This window comes from Arvicola amphibius, chromosome 3 (assembly GCF_903992535.2).
Source record: "Arvicola amphibius chromosome 3, mArvAmp1.2, whole genome shotgun sequence".
Lineage (NCBI taxonomy): Eukaryota > Metazoa > Chordata > Mammalia > Rodentia > Cricetidae > Arvicola > Arvicola amphibius.
The window spans coordinates 38,295,848-38,322,700 of NC_052049.1; the positions used below are offsets into that span (position 1 = coordinate 38,295,848).

Here is a 26,853-nt window from a genome sequence, read left to right on the forward strand (position 1 = left end):
ATAAAGTTTTTCTAGCCTTCTGATTATTTAAGATCTTATATTATATGTCAAACAAAAGTGGGTTTAAAGGCACTTCTCCATCATAGGATTAATTTTCAACCATTCTCATTCTATAAACAAATAAAGAAAACTATTTTTCTAACAAAAATTAGCTTCTCATGACTGAATTTCATTGTAAAAAAAATTGTAGAGGCATGTCCAGTATAGACAGAACTAGATTCTTTTGGCTCTGGTCTAGAATTTTCCAGTGCCCATGTTAGTTGGAATTTTCAGAGACCAAGAAAAGAATTGAATTCTTTTCATAAACTATTAAAAATGTTGATGATATATTTTATACTGTGAAATCTATATATTTTTATCAGAAAAGGAAGTAAGATCTACTTGGGTTTAATATCTGCAGGGTTTTTTTTAAAGCATGTTTTAATGGACATTTATGGTTGTCAATAATGCCAAAAGAAGTCATCTTGTAAAGGGAAGCATGAGTCTCTTCTAGCTGGGTTTTTGGAATGCGACTAGACAATACTCACTTTTCTATTAGTTCCGTGCATAAAATTATTTATTCCCAAGCACAGTTTACCCCCAATGTTCCCTGTATGTTCTCTCTCTCTCTCTCTCTCTCTCTCTCTCTCTCTCTCTCTCTCTCTCTCTTCATTTTAGAAAGGTGTCCTGTGATTCCTAAATTAATTATCTTGTGTCTGGAAACAGAACAAATTGAATTTTACATGTCTCTGTGCCAATGCGTGAGTGCCTAGCTTCCTGCCACTAGGCTGCATTTGGCCCCATGGCTCAGTTGACCCCTCCTTGCTGTCATGCTGCTCCTAGCAGCCCCTCAGTGCATTTAATAATGGGGGGTGGGTGCTAGATAGCAATTTTCAGTCAGTCCCTCGAATATAAAAGAGAGGCTTTTTTATTCTTGTGACTTTCTAGGGCAATTTAGGTAACTTTTGGAAATTCAAATAAAAATTACCAGGAACCAGCAACATTGAATGATCTAGAGAAAAGCATAAATAAGACACCAAGTACAGAAGTGTTTGGGAATAGCTCATTTTGGCCGTATTTAATAATAAAAATTGATTTTACACTAACTTAGGTAGAGATCAGTCAGTTTCAGCTCCATTTTGTGGGATGATAGCCTCAGGCTTGCTCCATACAGCTCAAGTGCCCTCTGGATATGCCTGTTTTTCAGCCTCTGCCTTGAGCATCCGGCCCCAAATTATGTCTTCCTCATTTCTTATCCTACCTTATAAGATAAGAAACTTAAATAAATCAATAAAACAAAACAAGAGAAAAACAGTGATTAAAATAGTTGTGTAAATAAATTCCTGATCTGATAATTCTCTTTTTCTAGGCTATTAATTTCAGAACATGTATGCCTGAAAATTCTTACCTACCTCCCAAATTAAAATCACTATTATTTGACCTTGTTCTCGCACAAATATTTAATATCTAATATAGTTATTAAAAATTATCTACAGCATTACCCTTTTAATACCCTATTACTTTTTCAAGTCAATATTATCAATAATTTACATCTTACAGTCAAATAGCTTATAGAATGAATAAGTTTCTTTTTAAACAAGTTATCAAATTCACTAAGTGATATACTTTTTATTATTAAGCTTCTGATTTTGAGTAATCATTGCCACTGCTGGGGAAAAAAAATAGTTTTAATCTCTTTGTAAAGTCAACTTAGAGAAGGTTCCAGGAAGTATCTCAATCATCTTTGCCTATCTTTTCCTTTGCAACCTTTTACTTTTATTTATTTGTAGATCTTTACTGTTTAACCACCTTGGACATCTCATTCACAAGTAGGTTTTCTGGCAGAAATAACTTGTAAAACATATCAACTTTTAGCAAATCAAGCAACTCTAACCATCATTTTTAGTTTTTTGAGCAAAAGGGTAATGTTTTGGAAAAGTACAGCCATTTATACAAATATATTTCTTTATCTGTTATCTTACTTCAAAAGTGATAATTAATGATTTATAGCCATATCTCGAATATTGTTTTCTAAATTAGATTCCATATATTTATATATTCATTATTATATAAAAAGTTTAAGAATTTAAAAACTCAAATCATGTATATGAAGAAGATATGCAAAAGTAAAGAGCAGCTATGAGGCAGCTTGCATGTACCACTTCATGCGATAGTCCAGACTAACCAACATGTGACAACATGTGTAGCCATCAGAACCTTCTCTTTTCAAAAGCTTCATTTGTCAGTTGAAGAAACTACTGTGGAGAAGTTGACTGATTTGCCCAAAGTCACCAGCTCAAACCATGGAGATGAACCGCATCATTCAGTCCCAGGATACCATTCCTTATCTGCCTCTGGTAAAATTAACATGTGCAGATCACCAGATTCAGTTGCCCAGCCTGTTTAGGAAGACTTTCTAAGACTGCTGCACCTTGCTGTCAAATACAATTTATAAATAAACCGGTGAGTGTTATGTCCAAATCCGCAGGGTCCACACAAAAGTCAACAAAGGAGACCAAGTTCCATATGTAAAAGCAAAGAGCCTTTATTTTAATCAAGTTTGCAAACTCAGTCTCTCCACATGTCCAATGTATTGGAATATCTGGAGAGCCTCGAGCTCAATTAGAATTGGGTTTTTATAGTAGTAAAGGTTGGGGTGAGGGGTTTCTGAGGTTCAGGACCTCAGATTGGCTGACATCTGTCTAGGGGTGTCCTGGTGAAAGTGTGCTGGTCCTATCTACAGTGGTTGGAATGCCAGGAATTTCATTTGAATGGTCTGTTCTTGGGTGGGGGTCAGGTAATCTCCAGCTTGTGCTTCCTCCTGCAGCCAGGCATTGCCTGAGGGTAAACTACTGAGACTCCTGCCTCTTATTAAATTTATCAATGGCCAAGTTCTACTCCAGCAAAAAACTTCCTTTGGGTGACCGGTCCATATTTAGCTTATTATGGCCGGCCCTCACAGTGAGAAGGAATTGATATCCTATTACCCTCAAAGGCAGAGAGGGAGGCCAACTCTGAGCACCTTCAGAATTCTAGTGCAAAAGAAAAGAAACCTCCTTCTGGTCACATTTTTCAGCAGCTTGCAACATCTCTGGGTTCCAGGAACCAATCCCTTCATCTTTCCAGGAAGTATGATGAATTTAATCAAAGGCAGCCTACCCTCTAGCCCACCTGCCTGCTTCTCACGCTGAGGTAACTCGGCAGGTTGTGCTTGTAGCCCTGTTGCTTGGAGCAGAGGGGAAAACACGGGGGTCACAGTGCAGCCTTATTAGCGCAGCACAATCCTCTCCAGCTGGGGTAACCAGCCCACGCCGTGTCCAGCTGGAGGTGCTTAGTGTTTCCTGCAGAAGGTCCTCAGGTGCCAGCACCTCTGTTCCGATTCTCCCGATTCTCCCAGCAAGCTTTGCAGGCACACAGTCCGTTTGCACAGTAAGAGAAACACAGTCAGGCCCAGGGGCCCTAGAAGGACGTTTTGCATGAAAATGGGAAGTTGAATGACAGAACAGACATCCTGGCTCCCCCATCCACCAACCGTGTTGACGGTGAAACTGAAATGTGAGAAAATGCTTTTCTCAGCTGCTAGATGTTTCCTAAAATGCTTTAAGCTGATTTGCTCTGTTCGCAACGCTGCAATTTCATGAGGTAATGATTCACTATGAAAACCTTTTAAAAACCCTAAATTCTGCTTCTATGTGCCTTTTATTCCCCCCAAAATAATTTTTTATTAAAAATTTCCACCTCCTCCCCGCCTCCCAATACCTCCACTCCCCTTCCCTCTCCTGTCCAGAGAGCAGTAAGGGTTCTCTACTCTGTGGGAAGTCGAAGTTCCTCCCCCCTCGATCCAGGTCTAGGAAGGTGAGCATCCAAACAGGCCAGGACCACCAAAGCCAGTATGTGTAGTAGGGTCCAAATCCAGTATCATTGTCCTTGGCTTCTCAACAGCCCTCATTGTCTGCCATGTTCAGGGAGACCGGTTTTATCTCATGCCTTTTCAGTCCCAGTCCAGCTGGGCTTGGTAAACTCCGAATGGATTAGCCCCACCATCTCAGTGGGTGGGAGCACCCCTCGTGGTCCAGACTTCCTTGCTCATGTTTTCCCTCCTTCTGCTCCTCATTTGGACCTTGGGCGCTCAGTTTGGTGCACCAAAGTGTGGCTCTGTCTTTATCTCCATCCATCGCCAGATGAAGGTTCCCTCACGGTCCTGACTTTCTTTCTCATGTTCTCCCTCCTTCTGCTCCTCGTCAGGACCTTGGGAACTCAGTCCAGTGCACCAATGTGGGGCTCTGTCCATAGCTCCATCCATCGGTAGATGAAGAATCAGTCCAGATGGAACTCCACTGCCCCAAAATAATTTTATATGTCCTAGATAACCTTTCTTCTTATATTTGAAGTACCAGGTGTCCTGAGGCATGCCTTTAATCCCAACGCTAGAGAGCCAGAGACAGATGAATCTCTGTGTGTTTTCAAGGCCAGCCTGGTCTACATAGTGAGTTCCAGGACAGCCAGGAAGACACAGAAAGGCCATATCTGAAAAATAAAGAAAAAAGGTTATTTTCTTAATTTAAACGTTTTATACACTATAGAGAGCCTATCTCATTTCTAGTGAAGACATACATCAACATAGGTAATTTCTTACTGTGTGATTTCCCCCCTTACTTTCTGTTGACCTAGAAATTGTAGGGCTGGTTCATTTGTAACTCTTAGAAGCTTGCTTTTTCTGACAGCAGTGAACGTGACCCTGGTTCTCTAGAATAAATGCTATAGATGGATTCCATCCATCAGCTGTTACCAGGTTTCAGTATCTTTAACCTGATTCCAAGTGCTGTGTTCTTGGGGCTTTTTTTTTTTTTAAATCAGGTTTGACATTTTCAAATCCACCAATGACATAGCAGTGTGAAGGGGAACCTGAGTCCCACGGTGCTCCCCGAGTTCCACAGTGCTCCCCGAGTCCCACTGTGCTGCCTGAGTCCCACAATGCTCCCCGAGTCCCACAGTGCTCACTGTCTGCTCTCCACTTTGCTCTCTTGTTGTGTGGCACACCCTGTATGGACAGAAGTCCTATCCTCAAGCCAGGATGATTTCTAAACCGCTCCCGTTTGTGCAGGTGAAGATGCAGCCCCATTTCCCACAATACACTTCAGCTCCGAGTTGAATGGAAACGCAATTCTGCTCTCAGGACTACCTCGAATCCTCAAAGCTGAGAGAAAGGCTGGTAGAAAGCTGCCAGTGGATAACTGAAGCCTTCTTGAGGTGTCCCATCAGTATGTCCAACAAAGCCTTTCTTAACTGACTTAACTTCTTTCGGACGCCAGCCTGAGATTTCAGTTGTTCCAGTCACGGAGGCGAGCATTAGTGTCAGCTCTGAGTCTGTGTCTGCTCAGTACTGAAAAGGAAAAGCGAATTCCTTAAGCAGCAACTAAGGCCAACTCTAGATAGTTTCCACATAGCCAAAATGTGAAGACAAAAGTTAGGGTTTGTCATTTAATCAGGTGTGCAAACTTGAAGTCTCATTTGGAACTTACCGTAAGAGGTCACAGGTCACTTCATTCCTTGTAAAACTTGGTATTTTATTATATCATATGAAAATGTGAAGTCCCAAAAGTCCCATGTGAGCATGTCCCAGGCTGCCTGAGACCTCAGTCTGAGTACTCAATCTGAGTATTCTTTATTTCCTTATGACTCCACAACTGAGAAAGAGTCCCGAACTGTTTATTATTGCCTTTGCTGTTTATATTTTTGATTTAGCTATACTATAACCTCATTATAGTTTTGAAATCACTTAAGTTGAAAGATTTTTTTTTTTAAAAAAAACAAGGAGTTGGACCCAGTTATCAAAGGCAATTGCATATAATGGTTTTGGCATGTGTGTGTATCGATGTGTGCGTGGACACACATGTGCGAATATGAAGGTCCAAGGTCAACAATTAGTAGTGTCAGCAATTGTTCACCATGTTATACATCAAGGTGGGCCTCTCTCTCCTGACCCTACAGCTCATCAGTTTGACTAGTCTTGGTAGCTAGCTTGCTCCAAGGATCCCCATGTCTTTGTCTCCTGAGTGCTGGGTTTGCAGGCAGGACACCAAGACCATGCCCACTTATAAGTTGGGTGCTAAGGATCTGAACCATGTTCCCTCAGTTACACAGCAAGTACCTTACCCACTGAGCCATCTGCCAGACCTACTTATGTTGGTTAGTGTCTTGTCAGCTTAACATGAGCTGGAGTATTTGGGAACAGGGCTTGTCATTTGAGAAAGTGGACCTATAAGATCTGCCTGTAAGGATGTCCATAGTGTGTTTTCTTAGTGGGTAATGATTGGCATGAAAAGGCCCACCCAGCTCACTGGGGGTGGTGCCTCCCCTGGTCTGGTAGTCCTGAATGGCTTAAAGCAGGCTAGGCAAACCGAGAAGAGCAACCAACAAGCAGCATTCTTTGTAGCCTCTGTTTCAGTCTCTGCCTCTAGGTTCCTGCCTTAAGATCCTGCCCTGACTTCCCTCAGTAATAAATCAGGACCTGAGAGCAGGAAACTGAAACAAACCCTTTCCTTCCCAAGGTATTTTTGGTCATGGTGTTGTATCACAGTCATAGAAACCCCAACTAAGATAGTTGTTATGGTCCTTATGAACATTCCAAGAATTTCTCCTTGCCAGCCATTTCTCAGATAGCTCTTTTGCCTTTGTTTTCCAGTGTGCTTCCCAGACAACCCTATCAATCTCATGATGGTTCATCTGCCTCACAGACAGTTGCCTGCTGTGTGCACCATCCTCCTATATATACAACGAGACACTGTAGACACTTCTATTTTTCTAGCATTTGATTTCTACATATTCATTCCCCATTGTCTCTCTTTATATTTCAGAGACTCCATCCACCACATGTTTAAGTTTTTTTATGGTCAGCTGAAATAGCTTTGAAATACGGAAATTCTCCTTTAATTTTGGACTCGTGTAACCTATCAGGTCTTTTGCTTCATTAAAGATCATAGTAGTCACTGAAATAAAAGTGAGCAGAAATCCTTTGCGAAATCAAAGAACAGTACCAGTTGATAATCATGGTAGGAGTTTAACTGTGCATTTCATCTCTGAATAGCATTCTCTTTTTATGTCAGGGCAGATGGAAGTAGAAAAGAGGGCATGCAGATACTGGATGATCCCGAAGAACAAATGCCTTTCTTTTCTCTTCTCCTTTAGGGGATGGATGAGTAAGGAATAGTGTTGTATTGATATGCCCAGTTTTGTTTTCACATACTTCCTATTGGGATCTGGCAGGATAGCTTCAATTCTTGGGTCTTATTAATGTGACTGGTAATATTTCTACTATAATGAATAGAGAACCTGTTCTTTATTGGTTCTACTCAATGAAATATTATTTTATTTTTCAAAATGAAGAAACCTATTCAGAGGGGTTAAAGGACATTTCTAAAGTCACCCAGCATTTGCATCCCAGAGATATGGAAGGACTCCATTTGTTCTATCTACAAAGCCCTTGCTCTGTCCACTCATTGCTGCTTCAGGGCCTGGGGTGTTCCCATTTATTTTGAACTTGATACACATGAGATACTATTTGATTATCCCAACAGCCCAGAGAAGGTAAACAATGTCATTATTTCAGCCAAAAAGTAAAAACTCAAAGAAATTTAGCTACCAAAAATCATGTAGCTGTATCAGGTCATGAATTAAATTTTCTTTATTCCATTCCATATTATGAAAGCTGCTCTAATCTTAGTAACCTTTCCTTTGTCTATATCTGTGGATAGGACAAAAGCAGGTTTGGCTTTATATTGCTCCTTCTTAGAACCTGTGGAATTTTCAAATTTCAGGCAGAATCTCTGCAATATTCCAACATTGTTTGAGTCCTTTGGAGAGTAACTGAGAGGCAAACCCCCAAATGATAAACAAGTGTCCATGTGTTCACTCCCTGACCCATTTCCACTGTGGGTCATTATTTATAGCAATTTTCTGCCCAATTGCCTATACCCTTCCCTGAGCTGTGAACTGAGTCTATATCATAGGTTCCCTATCACATTTCTGACATTCAAAACAAGATCAGGCAGAGTGAAGAACATTTTTTTAAAGGTAAGGATATGTGTAGGCACACATCATTACAGATATGATCTATAGGGTATATAGCCTCACAGGTTACTCTGAGGTAGACTATGCACTTTGAGTGACATGATATGTTAATGTAGGTTCATAGATTGTGATGAATGCATTGTTGTGGTCAAGGGTGTTCATGGTGGGAGATGCTGGGTATGGGTGGCAAGGAAGTATATAGGGTCTCTATACCTTTTACTCAATTTTGACAAGAATCTAAAGCTTCTCTTAAAGTAAAAATAAATGAAGTCCATCACTTAAAAACAAAACCAATAACTCAGGATTGCTGAATCTATTTGAAATCACCATTGTTATACCCTGTTTGGCATTCATATTTGCGTTTGATAAAACAGACTAGATTCCCAGGCTGCTAGTGAAATAAGAGGGGTTTGCGAAGCCATTTGTACTTTCTGTTCCTCCTTTCCCTGTGAGGGACTGAAGAAATGCTGAAAGATGAGAAACACCCGCCTACCTGGACAGACAAGGAGCTGCAGTCCTCGTTTGGCTTCTTCTGGGCTCTTGTCCCAGAGCACAGTGCTGGTCTTCTATGTAACACCTTCAGGGAGCCACCCAGGGCTCCCCCTGCACAAATGCAAGCAAGAGAAGTTGAACCTTTCTTCAACTCCCTTAAATACCTCCTATTTCTCAACACTTAGCTGTATGTCAGGCTTTCTGGAGATAGGTTAACTATAGCTTGTCACCAGTACATATCCTTGCTGCAGTGTTTATTATTTTCCTGGGGAAGCTCACATAACATATCCATAACACTGACCTATGGGGTTTTCTTTCTTTCTTCTGCATCTCCTTCTTTATGTCCTCAAGGTACTAAGTATTCCTGTTCAGTGCAGATCAACAGCCCCATTGCTTGAGACACAGGGACCATCCAACCAGCCCAGGATTCTGGGCTTGTGTTGAATTAAAACTTCATCCTTTGTGAGGAGTCGCTTTGAATATTAGTGGCCAAGTTAAGGTAAAAGTCTCATGCACAAGCCTGTAAGCGTTGTGCATTTGATTGGATGCAAGCATTTTGTATTGTGCTCTGTGAAGAAGAAGAATCAGCCACCTTGACTGAAAGCTTAAAATTGCCTGCATTTATGTATTTAAGCCTCAGGATCTAAACAAAAAATGAGTATAATCAAAATCGTACTGGGAAGAAGCATGTTGAAAAAGATGTATTAGAGAGAAAGTGAAAATGGTGTCTCGGTATCTTTACACCAAACAATCATAGAGAATCAAAACTCCTTCAAAGAAACAAGGGAAAAATGCCTTTCTACTGTCTGGGTTGTGAATTTTATTAAAATCATAAAGAGAGTTCACCTAAATATTTAAGTCATGTTTACTAAAAAAAAGTGTCTCTGAGGTTCATGAGCAGAAATACGTATTAGGGAGCTATATCGGGGTGTTACTGACAGCGGAATCAAAGACCCCCTGTAAAAGAGCTATATATGGCTGTTCCTCTCTGCCAGGAAAGATGAATTGCCATGGCAACCCTACCATGAAATAATAGGTCAAGTTTTATCCTTCTGCCTCAGGCTGAATTTATTAGGCTTTACTTAGGAGTGAAGGCCACTGTAAAATGAAGGTTTGGGTTTTCAGCGCTAAACATTATAGTAAGTTAAATCTGATCAATAAGATCTCCCCTATAGGTTAGGAGAACACTTAGATTGATTAAAAGGAGTGTTTAGAGACTCTTATTATTCTTTTCTAAAATGTGGGCTCCTTTTCACAGATGTGTGTGTAACAAAATGTGTGTGTATATGGATTCATGCTGGTTGCTTGTGCAAGGACAGCAGGGGAAAGTGGTTTGTAAATTTTGCTTTAATGGATGACTAAGTGTGATAAAGAAAAAGTTTGTATTTCACTCCACAAATAAATATGCAGCAAGAAGGCATAAAACATTTAAGACTCCTATTCTTGTTTGCTTTCTCATAAGACTAAATTGAATGCTGCTTCATGCCCATTTGTAGGAATGAAAAATTAAATACATCTTGGGGGAAGTAACATATTAGAGATTAAGATGTGCAGTCATTATTTTGCTTTTTAAGGGAACTGGCTCTCCTTGATGGCTATGACATTAACTGTTTATTTTTAGACAGTATCTCAATCATTTAGGCATAAAAATTCTAAGTGAGGAAACACATAAATGTTATCGCATCAAACAACTTGGTTCAATTTTCTGACAGGACATAATTACCAGAATAGGAAGGTAGACAGTCCAGACCTAATTTAAGCATTAGGTCTTTTCTGATGTCACAGGAAGGCTACGCTTAGACTTCTCTGTAAGGCTACCTTTAATTTTCTTTATTTTTTTCTTCAGCACCTTAATAAGCATTGTGCAGATAGCTATGAAATTTATATTGCTTTTGCTCTGCTCACAAAGGTGGGAAATCGGGATTGGTGGCTACGATCATTTCCCAGTGCAGCCTATTGAAGCATCACAAATTGACTGGGCAAAACAACCGACACTCATTGTCTTGGGCTTCTGGAGGCTGCAAATCTGACTTTGTGGTGCAGGGTCTTGCCGCCTAGGAGAGCTAATCTTCCCTGCCTGTCCTCTAGTCTCTAGAGAGAGCCTGAAATTCTTGTTATACCCTCTTTTGCAGATGCATTGTTTCAATCCCATTCTATGTCTTTATAGCTTTCTTGTTCATATGTATTGTGTTTTGACTCTGTTTCTGTTTCAATACCCTTTTCTTTTTCATTTTTAATTTCAGGGGTATGTGCCTGTAGATGCAGGTGTCTTCAGATGCCAGAGGTATCATATCCCCCTGGAGCTGGAGCTGTAGGCACTTGCAAGCTTTCTGACATGACTGTGAGGAATTGAACTTGGGTCCTCTACAAGAGCAGTATATATTCTTTAGACAAGGAGCTATCTCACTAGCTCCTGTGTCTTCCAGTTTCATGAAGACTCTAGTCATGGGAGTAGAAACCCCCTGATCTTGCATGACATCACTTATGTTAGACTTCATTTGCAAAGACTGTTCTCTTTAATAAAGTCACATTCAAGGGCCTGGAATGAAAAATCCAAGATAACGAATCTATAACAGTCACTGAACTAAAGGACTCCATCTCTCAATAAACTGTCTCTGTCACAATTATAAATCACTATGATGCCTGGTACTTGCAAATATTTTCACAATTTTGATCTTTTTTATTTTTGGACCGCTGGTGTTCTGCTTAAAAAGTTCTTTAGTAAGTAAAATCTTTCAGGATTCAAAATCTACCTAGAGTGGATATATGTAATATATCTTTACCTTCTTTGACTATTAATAAATGCTTATTAGAGATTTATTGGGTAGATGTATGGATCAATAGTAATATTAAGCTATACTAACTAAATTTAATCTTTCTTGATTATTCCAAACAATTCTTTGAGGTAAAAGTGTAGTTACTTATTAGTTAAAAGATCACCCCCTGCCTGAATGACTGGATTCTTATTCTACATTCTTTGTGCCCATTTGGCTACTCATTGGTGAAAGTAGGTTTTATGTCTTGGGTTACAGTGTTCCTACCCCCTACCCCAATCTGTTAATTTCCCATTGCATTATTATATATGACTTCATTTACTTTAATTAAATTATTTTGACATTCAGTTAATACTAATGAAGTTTGATTTGGTTTCTTCATCTATTAAAAATGCTTGCTTTATCTCTTGCCATTATTTTCTGTCCTTCAGTCTAAGTGTGTATGTGTGTGTGTGTGGAGACTTTTAATAAATGTATTTTGATTGTGGTTAACTTGCATTACATTTCTTTGCTAATAGGTCATTCCATTTTCCCTTTAATTTGATATGGAAATAAGCATGGAAAGAAGAAATAAATGGCAGCGTAACCCATACTTTGCAAATGAAAGCTATTTCTATAGTCTTAAAACTGTGCATTATCTCTGCTTGACTTCAGAAATCTCTGGAAGTGCTGTGCATGCAATTAAGAGAGAGTTCCGCTGTGGAAATCACTGAAGGCAAAAACCAAAGATAGAAATGGTCCCACTCACATTGAAAGAGCTCTTAGCTGCTTTTTATCAAGCTTCTATTATTTTCCATTTTACAGGTTTTTTCTTGACAGATAGATAGTCAAGCATTTGCTACCAAACCCACTATGACATCAAAAAATGACTCCTAAAAACAATGTTTGTATAGCAAAACATTTGAACTAAGTAAAGATATTCTTTTCCTATAAAGAGAGGAAAAGACTCTTGCTAGAAACATTCCTCATCTCGTAGCCACTTTCCCAGCTGCTGTTTTCTCTGGGTGGGGGGATTCCCAATCACATTTTTTTTCATCTTGAGACGATGACATTTACAGGAAACCAACAGACAGTCCCAGCTGTTAGTAAACCAGGAGGAAGAACAACTCTAAGATGTCTGAGCCCGGTGAGGACAGACGCCATTTTGTCCACTATCTTCTGGGCTATTCATGTTTAATGGCAGCAGTGGCACTTGACATTATAAAATATTCCGTTATTTTGAATATAACCTTTTGCCATCGTTAGCAAATGTCAAATGTAACGAACGAAGTGTTTTCCTGCCTTCCTCTTCCCAGTAGAGTGGTAAGAAAATGGCATTACGTTTGTAATTCTGGATTTGTTTTCAATACCAAAGCCAGCAGGGAGGCAGCTTGGTGTGAGAGTGTTAGAACAGAGGTTTAATGTTTGAATTGTCCTCAAATCGGGGAGGGTGAGAATTTTCCTATTTGTGGTTCTTCCTACACTTGCCCTCTTTGGTACAATTTCTTGTTCTGCCTGCATGTTTCAGTGACAAATACTTGCAATTGGATTGTGTTTCTGAGCTCAGTCAGAATGATGTTGGAAATCTGGCCCCTTGCTGTGTGTCTTAACTACTATCTGAAAGCTTCTTCTTTCTGCTTTTTTTTTCTTTAAAGTTATTTCTCTGCCTCGCCCCCAAGTTTTGATATGTAGTGATTACTCAACCCTGTGGTTTCTAGCATCTTCCTGTAACATTTCAATTACAGTATAATGGAATCAGGATTTTTGCTCTCTCGACGATTAAAAAAAATGCCACGATATGAAGCTGAAGCACTTTATGACAATAGAGTGTCTTTACCATCACAATAAAAGTAGCATCCTGTGAGAAGGGGCACTATCACCAGAAAAGGTCAGAGAGATAAAGCCACAGTTTTCCAAGACATTTACCAGCAGGCTGTGTTAAAACCACTCTTGACAGGGGACTGGGTCACCTTTCTTGGTGACTCCTGTGTTTTCAGTTTTCCTCAATGGCAAAATGAGAGAAGACCTATGTGTCGTGCAGGGAAGAGAGCTGGCATGGCGTTGCCTGCCTGCACCCGTGGTATTCAGTCTATGCCAAGAAGGAAAGAAAGCTGGTTGAAGGTACTTGACAGTGGGTGGGGGTGGGGAGAGAGCTGCATTCATACATAATATGTCCCAAACAGTATGATGCCAGGGGAAGGTTTAAAATGATCTCATCTGACTAGTAACAAGGGGTTCTGCTCCCCAGAGAGACAAAACATCCTACCATGTCTTTGACTACCCCTTGCTCTTTAAACATGTTCATCTGGAATTTGGCTCTGTCATTCTGTGTGTGTTCTCATCTTGGTTTCATGGTTACGTATATTGCAAACTAAATTAAGCTCATGACTGTCTGAGAACACAGAAAAGGACTCAACATTAGCTTCTTTCTGCCCAGTCAGTTTCTATATTTGTTCCAATTACATGCAGCTGATATCCCAGGCACCTACATTTTCATAATACTTATAAAACATTAAGCAAAGCAAAATAAAATACTCAAATAATTGCCAATAAACTCTTATTATTTGAGAATATAACTCGGATGTTTTTATTTCTGTTGTTATGGTTAGAATATGACTTCTTACTAATTAGCCATTTGCAATTGTTATATATACTTTTCCTAATGATTTTAATACTACTTTCCCTATTAAAGATATGAATCATTGTTTTTTCTGGCATAATGCAAACATACTTTCTATTATGATTTCCTTTTCTGTTGTTTTCTGCCACTGGAAGTGCCTTCTAAAAGCTCCCTTAATTGCTCTAATTTGTTCCATCCAAACTTGAACCCTTGTTTTCTCTAATAAGATCTTAATCAGACCAGTCTTAGCCTTCTCCAGAGAAGCATGTCTTCTTGTTGGCCTTGTGAAGTCACACTCTTGGCTAAGTTGCTTCTAGTGCCACTTAGACACATTCACTAAACCCAGCCTCCTCTCGTCACTCCCCTCTGACCCTGTAATGGCAGAAGAACATGCCACACAAAGTACTGAAAAACTGTGAACAATCTTATGTTCCTCTCTGCGGTGTATCTGGATGTTAGGATCTAACTGGGAAGACATCTATGGGGGAAATCCAAAGTCCAACATGGACTCCATGAGATCTCAATGCCATTTTGATGGTATGGGAACCTGCTTTTCCATCACCCAACAAGTCAACTCTCCCTCAAGACCTGCTCGGTTCTACAGAGATACGGAGTGCACTTTGTTTATAAAAGAGGCATCTTAGGGTTAAGTGAGGAAGAGAGTCCATGCTAAGTTAGAAAGAAGGTTAGCTTATGTTCAAAATGCCAGGTTCCTAGAGAGTTTATGAAAGAAGCAGCTAAGCATCATCTCCAAAGAGAGGGGGAAATGGGAAAGCCAATTAGAAATGATGCTTTCAGTCTTGAGAGAACAGAGGAGCCATAGGGTGAAGCCGAGGAACCAGTTCTTCCTGCACAGTGTCTGGAATAGGTTGCTCCTTTAGATGATTTTCTTGTCTCAGAGTCCCAATTTCACTGCCACATGCCATGCCTTGTACAGATAGTACTCCCTTCCTTTGTAAGTTGTAAGCTGTAAATTGTAATCTATCTACAACCTTCAGCTGGTGCTGATGTCTCAGGAATAAAACCTTGCCCTTGTCATTTATTAGCCCCTGTTTGTACCCTATGCTGTATGAACAGATCTGGAACCCCAAAGTACTTGCTTAGCTTTAGAAGGGTTTTAAATACAAAAGATTAGATACTTGTCCATGACCCCCAACCTTAGGACAGAGGAGCGGGAATTCAAGTTCACATTTGCTCATCCAACTCAGACGTTAAAGAAGGTGTTTTATTGTCATCCCATAGCTGATAAAGATTACACTCAACTGTAACCTCCTTAAAAGGAGGAACATGGTTCCTTTTGTTCTCACACCAGCTGGTATTAATAGACAGCCAATTTATAAAGGCATCATATTGGAGCTGAGGTATCCCTCTAGATTTAAAGTATGTCAAGAGTCACCAATTTCAGATTGGTATAATCTTTTCTCTTGTATAGTTTTATGCTAGTTGGTGTGGATTAAACTTTGATCTTCATTCATACAAAAAAGAAGAAAAAAGGAAGGAAGGAAGGAAGGAAGGAAGGAAGGAAGGAAGGAAGGAAGGAAGAAAGGAAGAAAGGAAGGAAGGGGAAAATGAAGGGAGGGAGGAAAAGAAGGAGGGAGAAATTGCTCAGAGTACTGCAGAGCTGACTTGTGAGCATCAATAGGAAAAGCGAAACTAAGGAAAAACATCTGTGCATTATGCACACCCCATTTTGGATGATGTTGTGACTGCTCTAGAAATTATTAAGCACTTCCCCAAATTATTTTGCCTCATTTATGACAGGATGTCACTGTTTTGTTCATTAGGACACAGCAGGCCAGGAAAGATACAGGACCATCACCACAGCCTATTATCGAGGGGCCATGGGCTTCATTTTAATGTATGACATCACAAATGAAGAATCCTTCAATGCCGTACAAGATTGGTAAGTTACTGCCATTATAAATGGTGATTGTCTTCTATTTGAAAATCTATTCCTCCCACAGCAGTAGCTATGGGACAATGTCTTGTGTGTGTTTATCATGAACTACAATCCTACTTGTGCCCTGAGGCAAAGAAAAGTTGGTCATGCTCAAAATTACTGTCAGGTGGTCTCCCGTTAGATCTGTCCCACCGTCTCAATGGGTAAACGCACTCCTCACGGTCCTGACTTCCTTGCTCATGATCTCCCTCCTTTTGCTCCTCATCAGGACCTTGGGAGCTCAGTCCGGTGCTCCTATGTGGGGCTCTGTCTCCATCCAATGCCAGGTGACGGTTCTATGGTGATATGCAAGATATTCACGAGTATGGCAATAGGATCTGGACATTTCTGGCACCCTCTCCTCAGCTGCCCAAGGAACTAGCTGGGGGCGTCTTCCTGGACACCTGGGGACCCCTCTAGAGTCAAGTCTCTGCCAACCCTAGAATGGCTCCCTTAATTAAGATATATAATTCCTTGTTCCCATATCCACCCTTCCTATATCCCAACCATCCTATTCCCCCAAGCTCTTCCCATTCTCCACTTCACACTTTTCTCTCCCCACCCCCCCATCCCCCCATCCCACCCCACCCCCAAGTTCCCATTTTTTGTCCGGCAATCTTGTCTACTTCCAGTATCCAGGAGGATAACTATATGTTTTTCTTTGGATTCACCTTCTTTTTTTTTCTTTTCTTTTCTTTTTTTTTTTTTTTTTTTTTGGTTTTTCGAGACAGGGTTTCTCTGCAGCTTTTTTAGAGCCTGTCCTGGAACTAGCTCTTGTAGACCAGGCTGGCCTCGAACTCACAGAGATCCGCCTGCCTCTGCCTCCCGAGTGCTGGGATTAAAGGTGTGCGCCACCACCGCCCGGCTTGGATTCACCTTCTTATTTAGCTTCTCTAGGATTTTTTACGAATTATAGGCTCGATGTCCTTTATTTATGGCTAGAAACCAATTATGAGTGAGTACATCCCATGTTCATCTTTTTGGGCCTGGGCTACCTCACTCAGGATGGTGTTTTCTATTTCCATCCATTTGCATGCAAAATTCAAGATGTCATTGTTTTTTACCGCCGAGTAGTACTCTAATATATATATATTCCACACTTTCTTCATCCATTCTTCCACTGAAGGGCATCTAGGTTGTTTCCAGGTTCTGGCTATTACAAATAATGCTGCTATAAACATAGTTGAACAAATGCTTTTGTAATATGATTGGGCATCTCTTGGGTAAATTCCCAACAATGGGATTGCTGGGATGTGGCTGACAGTGGGAGGAGGACTGAGAAACCAAGGACAACGGCGATGAGCTTGATCTCTACAGTATGGACGGGCTCACTGTGAGCCTTGTCAGTTTGGTTGCTCACCTTCCTGGACTTAGGGGGAGTTGGGAAGACCTTGGACTTAACATAGTGAAGGGAACCCTGATGGCTCTTTGGCTTGGAGAGGGAGGGAGTGGGGGTATGGGTGGAAGGGAGGGGAGGGAAGGAGGAGGAGGAGGGGAGGAGATGGAAATTTTTAATAAAAAAAGAGAAAAAATTACTGTCAGGTGATTTGAGAAGTTGTTTTGGTGACTTTATTTTATTCACTTCAGTGTTTTGTATCCAATGAATCTTCCTTTTATAGAACTGAGTGTGTTGCTAAAATGTAAATAATAATTTGGAAGTTTATTGACCTAATGTAGGGATCTAGAAATTAAAGTTGGTGGACCTTGGCCCACAACTTGTTCTTTAACTAAAACTTTATTGGAACACAGGCAAGATCATTTGTTTATTCTCTGTGATGCCTTCACACCACAAAAGCCAAGGTAAGTAGCAGGATCCATGTGGCTTGCAGAGCCCAAAAGATTTCTCTCTGGACATTTGGAAGAAATCTTTGCTTATCCTTTTTTTTCTAGTAGTTTTGTTAAATATATTATTCAAACCAGAGCATTTGAAAGGACTTAGGACAACAGCAAGGTCGGTCCCAGACCCTTTGTGACTCATAGCTTCGTCTGTCCCTGTGAAAGTACTTGTATCCATAATGAGTGTGATGTGCAGTAGGTGACTTTCTGTCATGAGTTCCTTTTCCTGGCTTCCCAGAATAGTTAGAATCCAGAGAGGGAATTTTGTGGAAAGGTCCATAGTAGAGTTCCTAGTATCCAGGGATGGCTGAGCAGATACCACATATAAATGCTAAATAGTCACAGTTCATCTTCTTCTATAAGACGCGTCAGACAAAAACTGGGCAGTGATGGCACACATCTTTAATCCCAGCACATGGAAGGCAAGCGGATCTCTGTGAGTTTGAGGCCAGCCTGGTCTATAAGGGCTAGTTTCAGGTCAGACTCCAAAATAAAAAAAAAAAAAAAAAAACAAACCTGACTCAAAAAACAAAAAAGAAGCACAGACAAACAATATATCGGCAAAACAAACATTTTATTTTTTATTTTCTATGTTAGTATTATCCACTGATTTTATATGTGTATTGAGACCTGATGTTGTTAGAAACTTGAATTTGTTCTAAGTTGTTTCTTGAAAATACCTCTTGTCTTCTGATAAGACAAATATATCCATCACATGCACCTGCACACACACATGCATAAACACATATACATACAGGCACACACATGCACATGTACACACATATATACATACATACATGTACATATATACATACACATATATACATACATGCAGATGCATGTACACACATTCATATATGTACACAAACACACACCCTTCCTATGTATGAAGTTATACCTTTGATAACAGTAACGCAAAAGAGAAAGAGTTAAGCTGTGCCATGGTGGCACCCGCCTTTAATCCCAGCACTTGGGAAGCAGAGGCAGCTAGATCTCTGTGAGTTCGAGGCCAGCCTGGTGTACAGGAGCTAGTTCCAGGACAGGCTTCAAAGCTAAAGAGAAACCACATCTCAAAGAAGTCACAGAGAGAGAGAGAGAGAGAGAGAGAGAGAGAGAGAGAGAGAGGGAGAGAGAGAGAGATTATCAAAAGTCAACTTTAGAACTTAAATGAAAAACAATTATCTTCCAATTAAACAATTAAAACAATTAAAAGACATAGAAGGCTTATAGAACCTCTCTGTAGTGCACTGGCTATTGTGAAAATGAAAGTTCTCAAGTTAACCCATAACTTTAAGGTTAAATACCAGTAAATCTGTCACAAAATGGAATGGGTTCTAAAGTCCAGAGACAGACACATCTGTATGCAGAGTTAGAGTTTTGATTAAAACAAACAAACAAAAGCAGCATCAAGCACCACACAGTTAACAGTTGTGTGTAATCTGGCTAATTTGTACTCACAGTTTCAGTTCATATGTCATCCTGCAAAGCGTTATTGACTGCACTGCTGGAAATACTGAGACCTGTGTATGGATACAGAAAGTGTTCACACTAAAGTTTTCATACATCAGCATTATGATGCTGTTTGTACATAGCTCCTCTTGTCCAACTGTTTCAATAGGAATTATTTCACCACCAAGAGACCATACAGTGATATACTGGGATCATTAAATAGAAATGCCAGTAGCACCAGGAGCCACACAGCCAACATTGATGGCTCTACTACCAACAGGATACAGAAATGATCAGCGTCTGCCTCTCTGATCATCCCTCTGTGATCAGTCAGTCAAGCATCTTCATGCTAAAGTTTAGATTTTCTCATGTGTTAGGAGATATTACCTCTGCTGCCTCTACCTCTAATTCTCTGGACAACTCTAGTGCCCCCCCCCATCCTTCTGAGGTTCTGTTTACTGTTTCTGAAAGACATATTTTCCAAATTACTCTTCCCTCTCTGATCCCTCTTCCTATTCCTGCCAGGTACAGTGACATTATCCTGTGTCCTGTTCTTGGTCATTTTATTCACTTCGCTAGATTCATTTATCACTTAAATCAGATGGTTCCCAAACTTAAATGTCTGGCCTTGGTGTGTAAACTGCTATTGCATTTCCAAGTACTCAAAATATTTATTCCGCCAAGATCCTCTTCTAGTTCCTTGAAGTCAGTTATCTTCACCGGAGACTGTTCACCTTCCTGACAAAATTCCTGCTTGTTGCAATAGTGCATCACTCAGGGTTGACCATGAATTTAGCTCTGATTTTCATTATCTACATCTGGGCCAGCTCATGTATACTCACGTATTTAACATGGGAATCATTTGACATGTCTACTGCCTTTCCCTTCCTTCTTTGGTCATCCTCGTTTAGTTTCTTATTGTTATATTTTATCCCTATCCTTCATGGAACCTTCAGATGTTCTTGATTTACATTTCTTTCTTTCTTAATCCATGTTACTACCCTTGGCTGCTTGTAGGTTCTTCCAAAGAGCATGATTTTTTTTAAGTTTATGGAAGATCCCTGTCCAAAAGCCATGGGTCACCGTTGTTCCCCGAGTTGGAACTTTCCCAGTCTGGCTTTCAGACACACCACCTCAGATGCTGCTGTAACTCTGTAACATTGTTTCTCTCTGTTCTAGAGAAAATCTGAAACCACTCTTTCTGGATCCTCTCCCAAACATCCCAAATTTTCCGCATTTTTCTTTTGTGCCTCTTTTGAATTTACATATATTTTCCTATAGCTCCCTGTTCCATCTGTCTCCAGGCAGCTAGATTTCTCCAAAACTGAAGAATTACGAAAGTCCATTGGAAAACCACTACTATTTTACTCATTTTTCTTATACCCACAGTTACATAACTAGTCATCTATTGGGAACTTAATTTTTTTTTTGGTGTTCATTTAACCAGCAGTTACTGAGTGTCTATCCTGACAGCTGTAGTTCAGACATATCTATGCCAATATTTGCTGTCTCTCTTGATCTGCCATAGCCCAGTTATATGATTCAGGTTTAGCATCCTGTTCTTTTGATTATCATAGCACAAGGCCCAATAATTCTGACTTTCTGACACCTCTCAAATACATTTCTCTCCGTTCTCTCTATTCTCGTTGACTTAATTCAAACTGTTATTTAGGGACTTTCTATATTGTCTCTATCTATCTTATTTTAAAATGCTTTCAGTAATTTTTCATGCCCTGTGGTAATGGTTATGGAAGCACAAGTAAATTACTATGAAGCTTTTATGGCTATTAATCTGTGCTCCATGCTGGACCCTCTAAACTAAATCTCCCATGAGAAATGTGAACATAACTGTCTTCTAGTTTCCACAAGTGATTCTGAAGTCCATTTCTCACTAAGACCATTGGTTTGCAAGGAAATCCAAAGCCACCACATTGGCATCATCTCCTAACACTCTTCTCCTTGTGTTCTGTGCTTCTGCCAGACAGATCTTTCATCAGTTTTCCAAAGTCTGATGCATCTGCTACATCTGCTCTTCTGCCTAGAATATCTTCTCTCGTGACAGTCTGAAATTTTAAGTCCTTCCAAGCCATGCCCAAATGCCAACTCTTCTCCACAGCTTTACAATACACCTCTACCCTCTTCCTACCCCATCTCTGCTCACAGTGGGCAGTGTTACCCTCACCCTCATCTCTACAGCTATGTTATACCTGCACTTTCCACTGAACACACAGATAACTGTTGGGGGAAGCTACTTGATCATTTCCCAACTGTCCAGACTCCCAAAATAATCACACAGAAATCTGAATTAATTGCAATACTGTTTGGCCGATAGCTTAAGCGTATTTCTGGATAACTCATATCTTAAATTAACCCATTTCAATTAATCTGTGTATCTCCATGTGACTGTAGCTTGCCGGCAAGGCTCCGGTGGGCTCCAGTGGAGGTGTCAGTCTCCTGTGGGCAGCTACATGATTTCTCGCTGACTCCATTTTTTTTTCTCCCAGCATTCCATTTAGTTTTCCCACCTAGCTCTATTCTGCCCTTTCAAAAGCCAAAGTAGCTTCTTTATTCATTAACCAATAAAAGCAACACATATACAGAAGGACTTTCCACACCAGATAACCTACAGACTGTTGTCATCTGAATACACTTTGTCTCAAAAACCAGGTTGCGAGTATGTTCATTTTCCCCAGTACTAAATAAAGTATAATGCAATATGTTTTGTTTTTATTTTTCTAGCATGTAAATTTTGGCAAACTGCATACACCAGCCAGGCAGTGGTGATGCATACCTTTAATCCCAGCACTCAGAAGGCCGAAGTAGGTGAACTCTGTGAGTTCAAGGACAGCCTAGTCTACAGAGCAAATTCCAGAACAACCAGAGCTACACAGGGAGACCCTGTCTTGAAAAACCAAAAAAATAAAAAATAAAAAAACTATTTACCATCTTAATTATTCTTCAGTGAACATTACAGTTCAGTTGAATTAAATGCATCAGTTTTGCTCTGCAGCCATTCCTGCCCTCCATCTCCAAAACTCATTTCAACTTGCCAAGTTGAATACTTGCTGCCCTAGACATTCGTTTCCCCATTCTACTTCTCAACTTTGAATTTTCTGGTACGATTTTATTAATGACTTATTAATGTGCTTTCTTTATTTTTGCCAGATTGCCCAGTTTTGTAAAATTAACACAAAGCAAAGTTCACCCTGAGCGCAAATATAAAATTACCGAGTGTGTATAAAATTTCAAAAATGACATGATAAACTAAACACAATGGGCATACACAATGTAGTTAATGAAGCAGAGACTTAAGTCTTAAGAATATGGAGATGATATTTGTTCAAATTTGCCCTAGAGACTGGGAGGAAGAGCCTGCATGCTAATACTTCAGTAGTGTAAAGGAAGTCGAATTCAGTAGAAGGAAATGGCTGTTCAGTCACATTTCAAGAGCAAAGACTTTTTGGTGAGAATGTATGTAATATAGTTGAAATATAGACAGGTACTTGGATCCCCTAGCTCAAATTTGCAGTTTCATATTAGGAGAAATGGGACTACCAGTTTTGTTCATTTGTTTGTTTGTTTGGGATTTGTTTGGCTTGGTTTGTTGGTTTTTTGAGACAGGGTTTCTCTGTAGCTTTGGAACCTGTCCTGGAACTCGCTCTGTAGACCAGGCTGGCCTCGAACTCACAGAGATCCACCTGCCTCTGCCTCCAAGTGCTGGGATTGAAGGCCTGACTAGGGCTACCGGTTTTTAAAGAAAGTATTTTATTTTTATTCTTTCACTGAAATTTTTGTTAAGAAATAAATTAACGAGTGGTGCGTTGAATAAAGAGGTCCCCAGTCGGTTAAATAGTCACAGAAAAATAGGGTCCCCATTAAAACTACTCGCCACCCTTGGAGAGTTTTTTTTGGATGGCTTGTGTTCAGAGCATTCTCTGGGTCTTAAGTAGGTCTTGGCCCCAAGAACGTAGACTGTGGCTGAGCACCGAGATTCTTATAGAAGTCTGGCGCTGTACTTGCGGCACCGCCCTACATCACTGTGCGTTTTAATGTGTCTTAGAAATGCACCGCATCCGTGGCTTTAAGTGTGACATGGACCACAGGCTGCAGTGTTTCTTCTTAGAGAATGTCTTCGGTTTGCAGCTCCCACCCTCATCTTATTTATTTACATTCTCGGTTTGATGACACAGTGCAGAACTATAAATATAAAGGGTTCTTTTTCAGGCAGGAAATCTGGAGAGCAGATTGATTTTTTTTTTTTTCAGCACCAGACTGAGGATAAAAGTCCAACACCATCCTCCCACCAGTTCTAAATAATTCTTTCTGTGAAGTTCGGATACCCTGCAGATGTCCTAGAACCAGGATGCAATGTCACCTTCCAACGTTATCTTCCTCTGCAGTTTGCTCTTTTCCTTCCTGTTTCGTTGCCAAACATATCTAGCAGTCAATCTTAAGGTGATGATGTATTAATATAAAAATATTTTCACCTGAATTAACAACTAAGATCCAGTGAGCCGCTGCTACGATTTTCTTCACAACCACTCATTCTTCTTGAATGCTCCTTTCAACTTTTAAATCTTTTCTGCCACAGCGCAGAAGGGACAGTGGCAGAACTGAGGCAAGATGGCTGACCTTCAGCTTTTACCACAGCCCCACGCTGGACCTCAAGCTGCTGACGCTTTCTCCATGAGCAACAGCGCCAATGGTGGCTGCCATTTTTATTGTTTATCTGACTCATCAGTAAAGCTTTCCGTGTGCGTGTACCCCAACTTAAACTCAAGTTGTTCTTAGAAGATAAAGGACTACCTAATCAATTCATGGCCCTTTTCAGATCAAACAGCAACAAAAACCCAAATAACGATTTCCTTGATTGTGTTTGGTTTGTTAATTAACACCTGCTAAAAACTTGGGTGTTTCACCGTAGTTCCTCAGGTCTCATATCCAGCCCTTCAAAAGAATGTGTGTTTTTATATCTTAGATTGAATTTTGAAATGCAGTCTTTTCTCTTTACTCATAATTATTTCACACAAGGTTAGTATGCTTGAATTAACAAATTATCACTGAATTGTCTCATAACGGTGCTGGCATGATGGAAAATTCCACGATTATGGCATTTTGCCAAATGATTGCACACCATGGCTTATGTGTGTTTCTCTCAAAAAGACATCTTATTTAACATATGTATTTTTATAATGCTGACATTGAACTCATGACCAATTTGCTGTCTATGACTCATGCCTAGAAAAACCTTATCTAACTCACATATTTTCTCTGTAAGATACACCACAGCCTTGTGGTTCTCAGAACCCAAGCAGTATTTTAGCAAGGACCACTTTAGGCAGTAAAGTTCACACAAAAATCACACACAAAAAAGTGTAAATCATGGCAACAAATAATGATGTGAAAAGTACTCATGTTTACAGCGTAAGAGCTAAAGCAAGACAACAGTGTGGCCCTGCTCACTGTCAGCTAGAATGGTGTGCACAGATGACTCAGAGCTGCTGGCCACTCCCTCAAAGCCATCAGTAATGACAACCAACAGGATTTTCATAACCTTCGTACTTCCTGCCATCTGGATTAGCATGCGAGGGCTGCCGTAACAGAGCACCACAAGCTGCATGGTTTAAACCAAAAAAAAAAAAAATGTTATATAGTATCTTTCATAAGTTTGGTCATCAAATGGTGGCTCTGTCTGGAGAGGTTGTGGAAATTATGAGCTCTTTCTCTCTCTCTTGTTCTCTCTCTCTCTCTCTCTCTCTCTCTCTCTCTCTCTCTCTCTCTCTCTCGTCTGTCTGTCTCTCTCTCTCTGCTTTTTACAAGGTATAGTCAGATTGGATTGGGCCCCGCCCTAAGGGCATCATGTTAATTTGATCATTCTATTTCTAAATTAAGTTAAAGACCTTTTAAAAATTCAGTTACATTTACAGATATCTAGAGTATAACTTGTGCATCATATTTAGAGGTTCAGTAAGGAAACAATTCAACACAACACACTGTTGCTCCCTGACTATGCCATCACCTTTTCCTACCTGGATTCACGAAACAGTCTAACTTGACTCCTTGCTTCTACTACTATCCGGTCTCCAAAATGTTCCACAACAGCAACTGCAGGGAGATGTTCAAAAAACAAATTGAATGAGGTCATTCCTCTAATCCAGTCTTCATCCCCTCTCCCCTCTCCTACACTAAAGCCCAAGTCTCCACACGCTTTACCCTCCCTTCCTCCAGCCTTGCCGCCAGTACTCTCCTTGTCTGCGTGCTTGTCTATCCATGTCCTCTTATATTGCTCTTTCTGGAACAGAAAAGGCCTGTCTCCATCTCAGAGCATTCATATCTGCTGTTCTCCTTCCCAAACATCCGGACGAATCCTGTCACCTTACTTACGTTCATTGTGTCTCCTCAGGAAGGTCTTTCCCTCACGACACAGTTTCATATTGCAACCTTCTGCAGTACTCCCTACCCCATCTTTCTGCCTCTTGTTTTTCCCATAGCATCAATAACCCTCCATAACATTTATAATTAACTTGCTTGCCATGTTCCTTAACCGTATCCCCACCTTGCATGCAAGAGACAAGAATCTTTGTCTATCTTACCTAGAATTATGTTCTCTGTGTTTATAGCATTCTTGGAATATACTAGATGTTTGAGAAATGCTGGTTCAGTGAATGGGTACATGAAAGACAAAGGAGAGATGTGTAAGCTGTATCTGAACCAGGTTAAGTCTCCATAGTATAGCACTGATCCAGAAACATGAATGGCGTGTTTTCTACACACCAATGATGAACGGCAGTGGAGATGATATTAATTTACAATGAAAAAAGCAAACCAATGCACTGTATATTTTACTATACCTTTCCATTTCACAGCGAGGGTCCTTCCCTTCACAGAGCATCCTTGGAATATTTGACTTGGGCTGCCTTATCTTACAGATGGTATTACTGAAGTTACTGTTCTGTTTTAAAGGGGTTATATTTATGGAATAGGTTAGTATAAATTAAAAATACAACACCTAAAAGAAACCAGGAATGTCACCTCACCCATGGTAAATATCTGATCAGACCTCACAGCTTTAGGTAAAATGTCTCTTACTATTTCTGTGTGGGTAGTCAAATTTTATCTCTAGGTTCTGGTGTGTGTGTGTGTGTGCATGGTGCATGCATGTGTGTGTGTGTGTTATGTATGTGTGTGCACATAGAGCACATGTGTGGAGAGGTGACATTTACTTTTTTTTGGAAAAAGAGTCTCTCATTAACCTGGAGTTCACCAAGTAAGCCAGTTTGGCTGGCCAGCAAATCCCATGGATCCCATGGTGCAACTGAAAACCACATCAGCTCTTTACCAACTGCACTATCTCCACAGCTGTTTTATTTTTCCCTTTTAATGCATTCCATTTGGCATTCATGGTTCTAACTGCCAACAACTGGACATTGACGTAGAAATTAGCTCTGTCAAGAAGGCAGATAGTAAAGCCTTTATATTGGAGATGTCTCAATTAAGAATTTCATTTACCTAATACTTACTTGGATCAAAGAAGTCAACTGGAGTTTATATTCTCATCACAAAGATGGTTTTGTGTATATATTTGGCCCAGGAAAGAACAAATGGCTTGCCATGCAGATTGGCAGTTAATATTGCTAGCCCTGGATATAGAAGAAGGAATGGGGAATCAAGAGAAACACCCAGCCTGTATGACTCTGTTTTCATATTTAACTAAC

General features: G+C 40.2%; 1 protein-coding gene across 1 annotated transcript in view; it reads left to right on the forward strand.

The window, feature by feature from the left end:
- The window catches only part of Rab3c (RAB3C, member RAS oncogene family), a 174,388-nt gene that overhangs the window by 65,570 nt on the left and 81,965 nt on the right, over window positions 1-26,853 (forward strand). Inside the window, exon 2 of the mRNA XM_038323846.1 lies at window positions 15,699-15,817. Coding sequence (XP_038179774.1) covers window positions 15,699-15,817 — 119 coding nt within the window. The remainder of the gene's footprint in view (window positions 1-15,698; window positions 15,818-26,853) is intronic.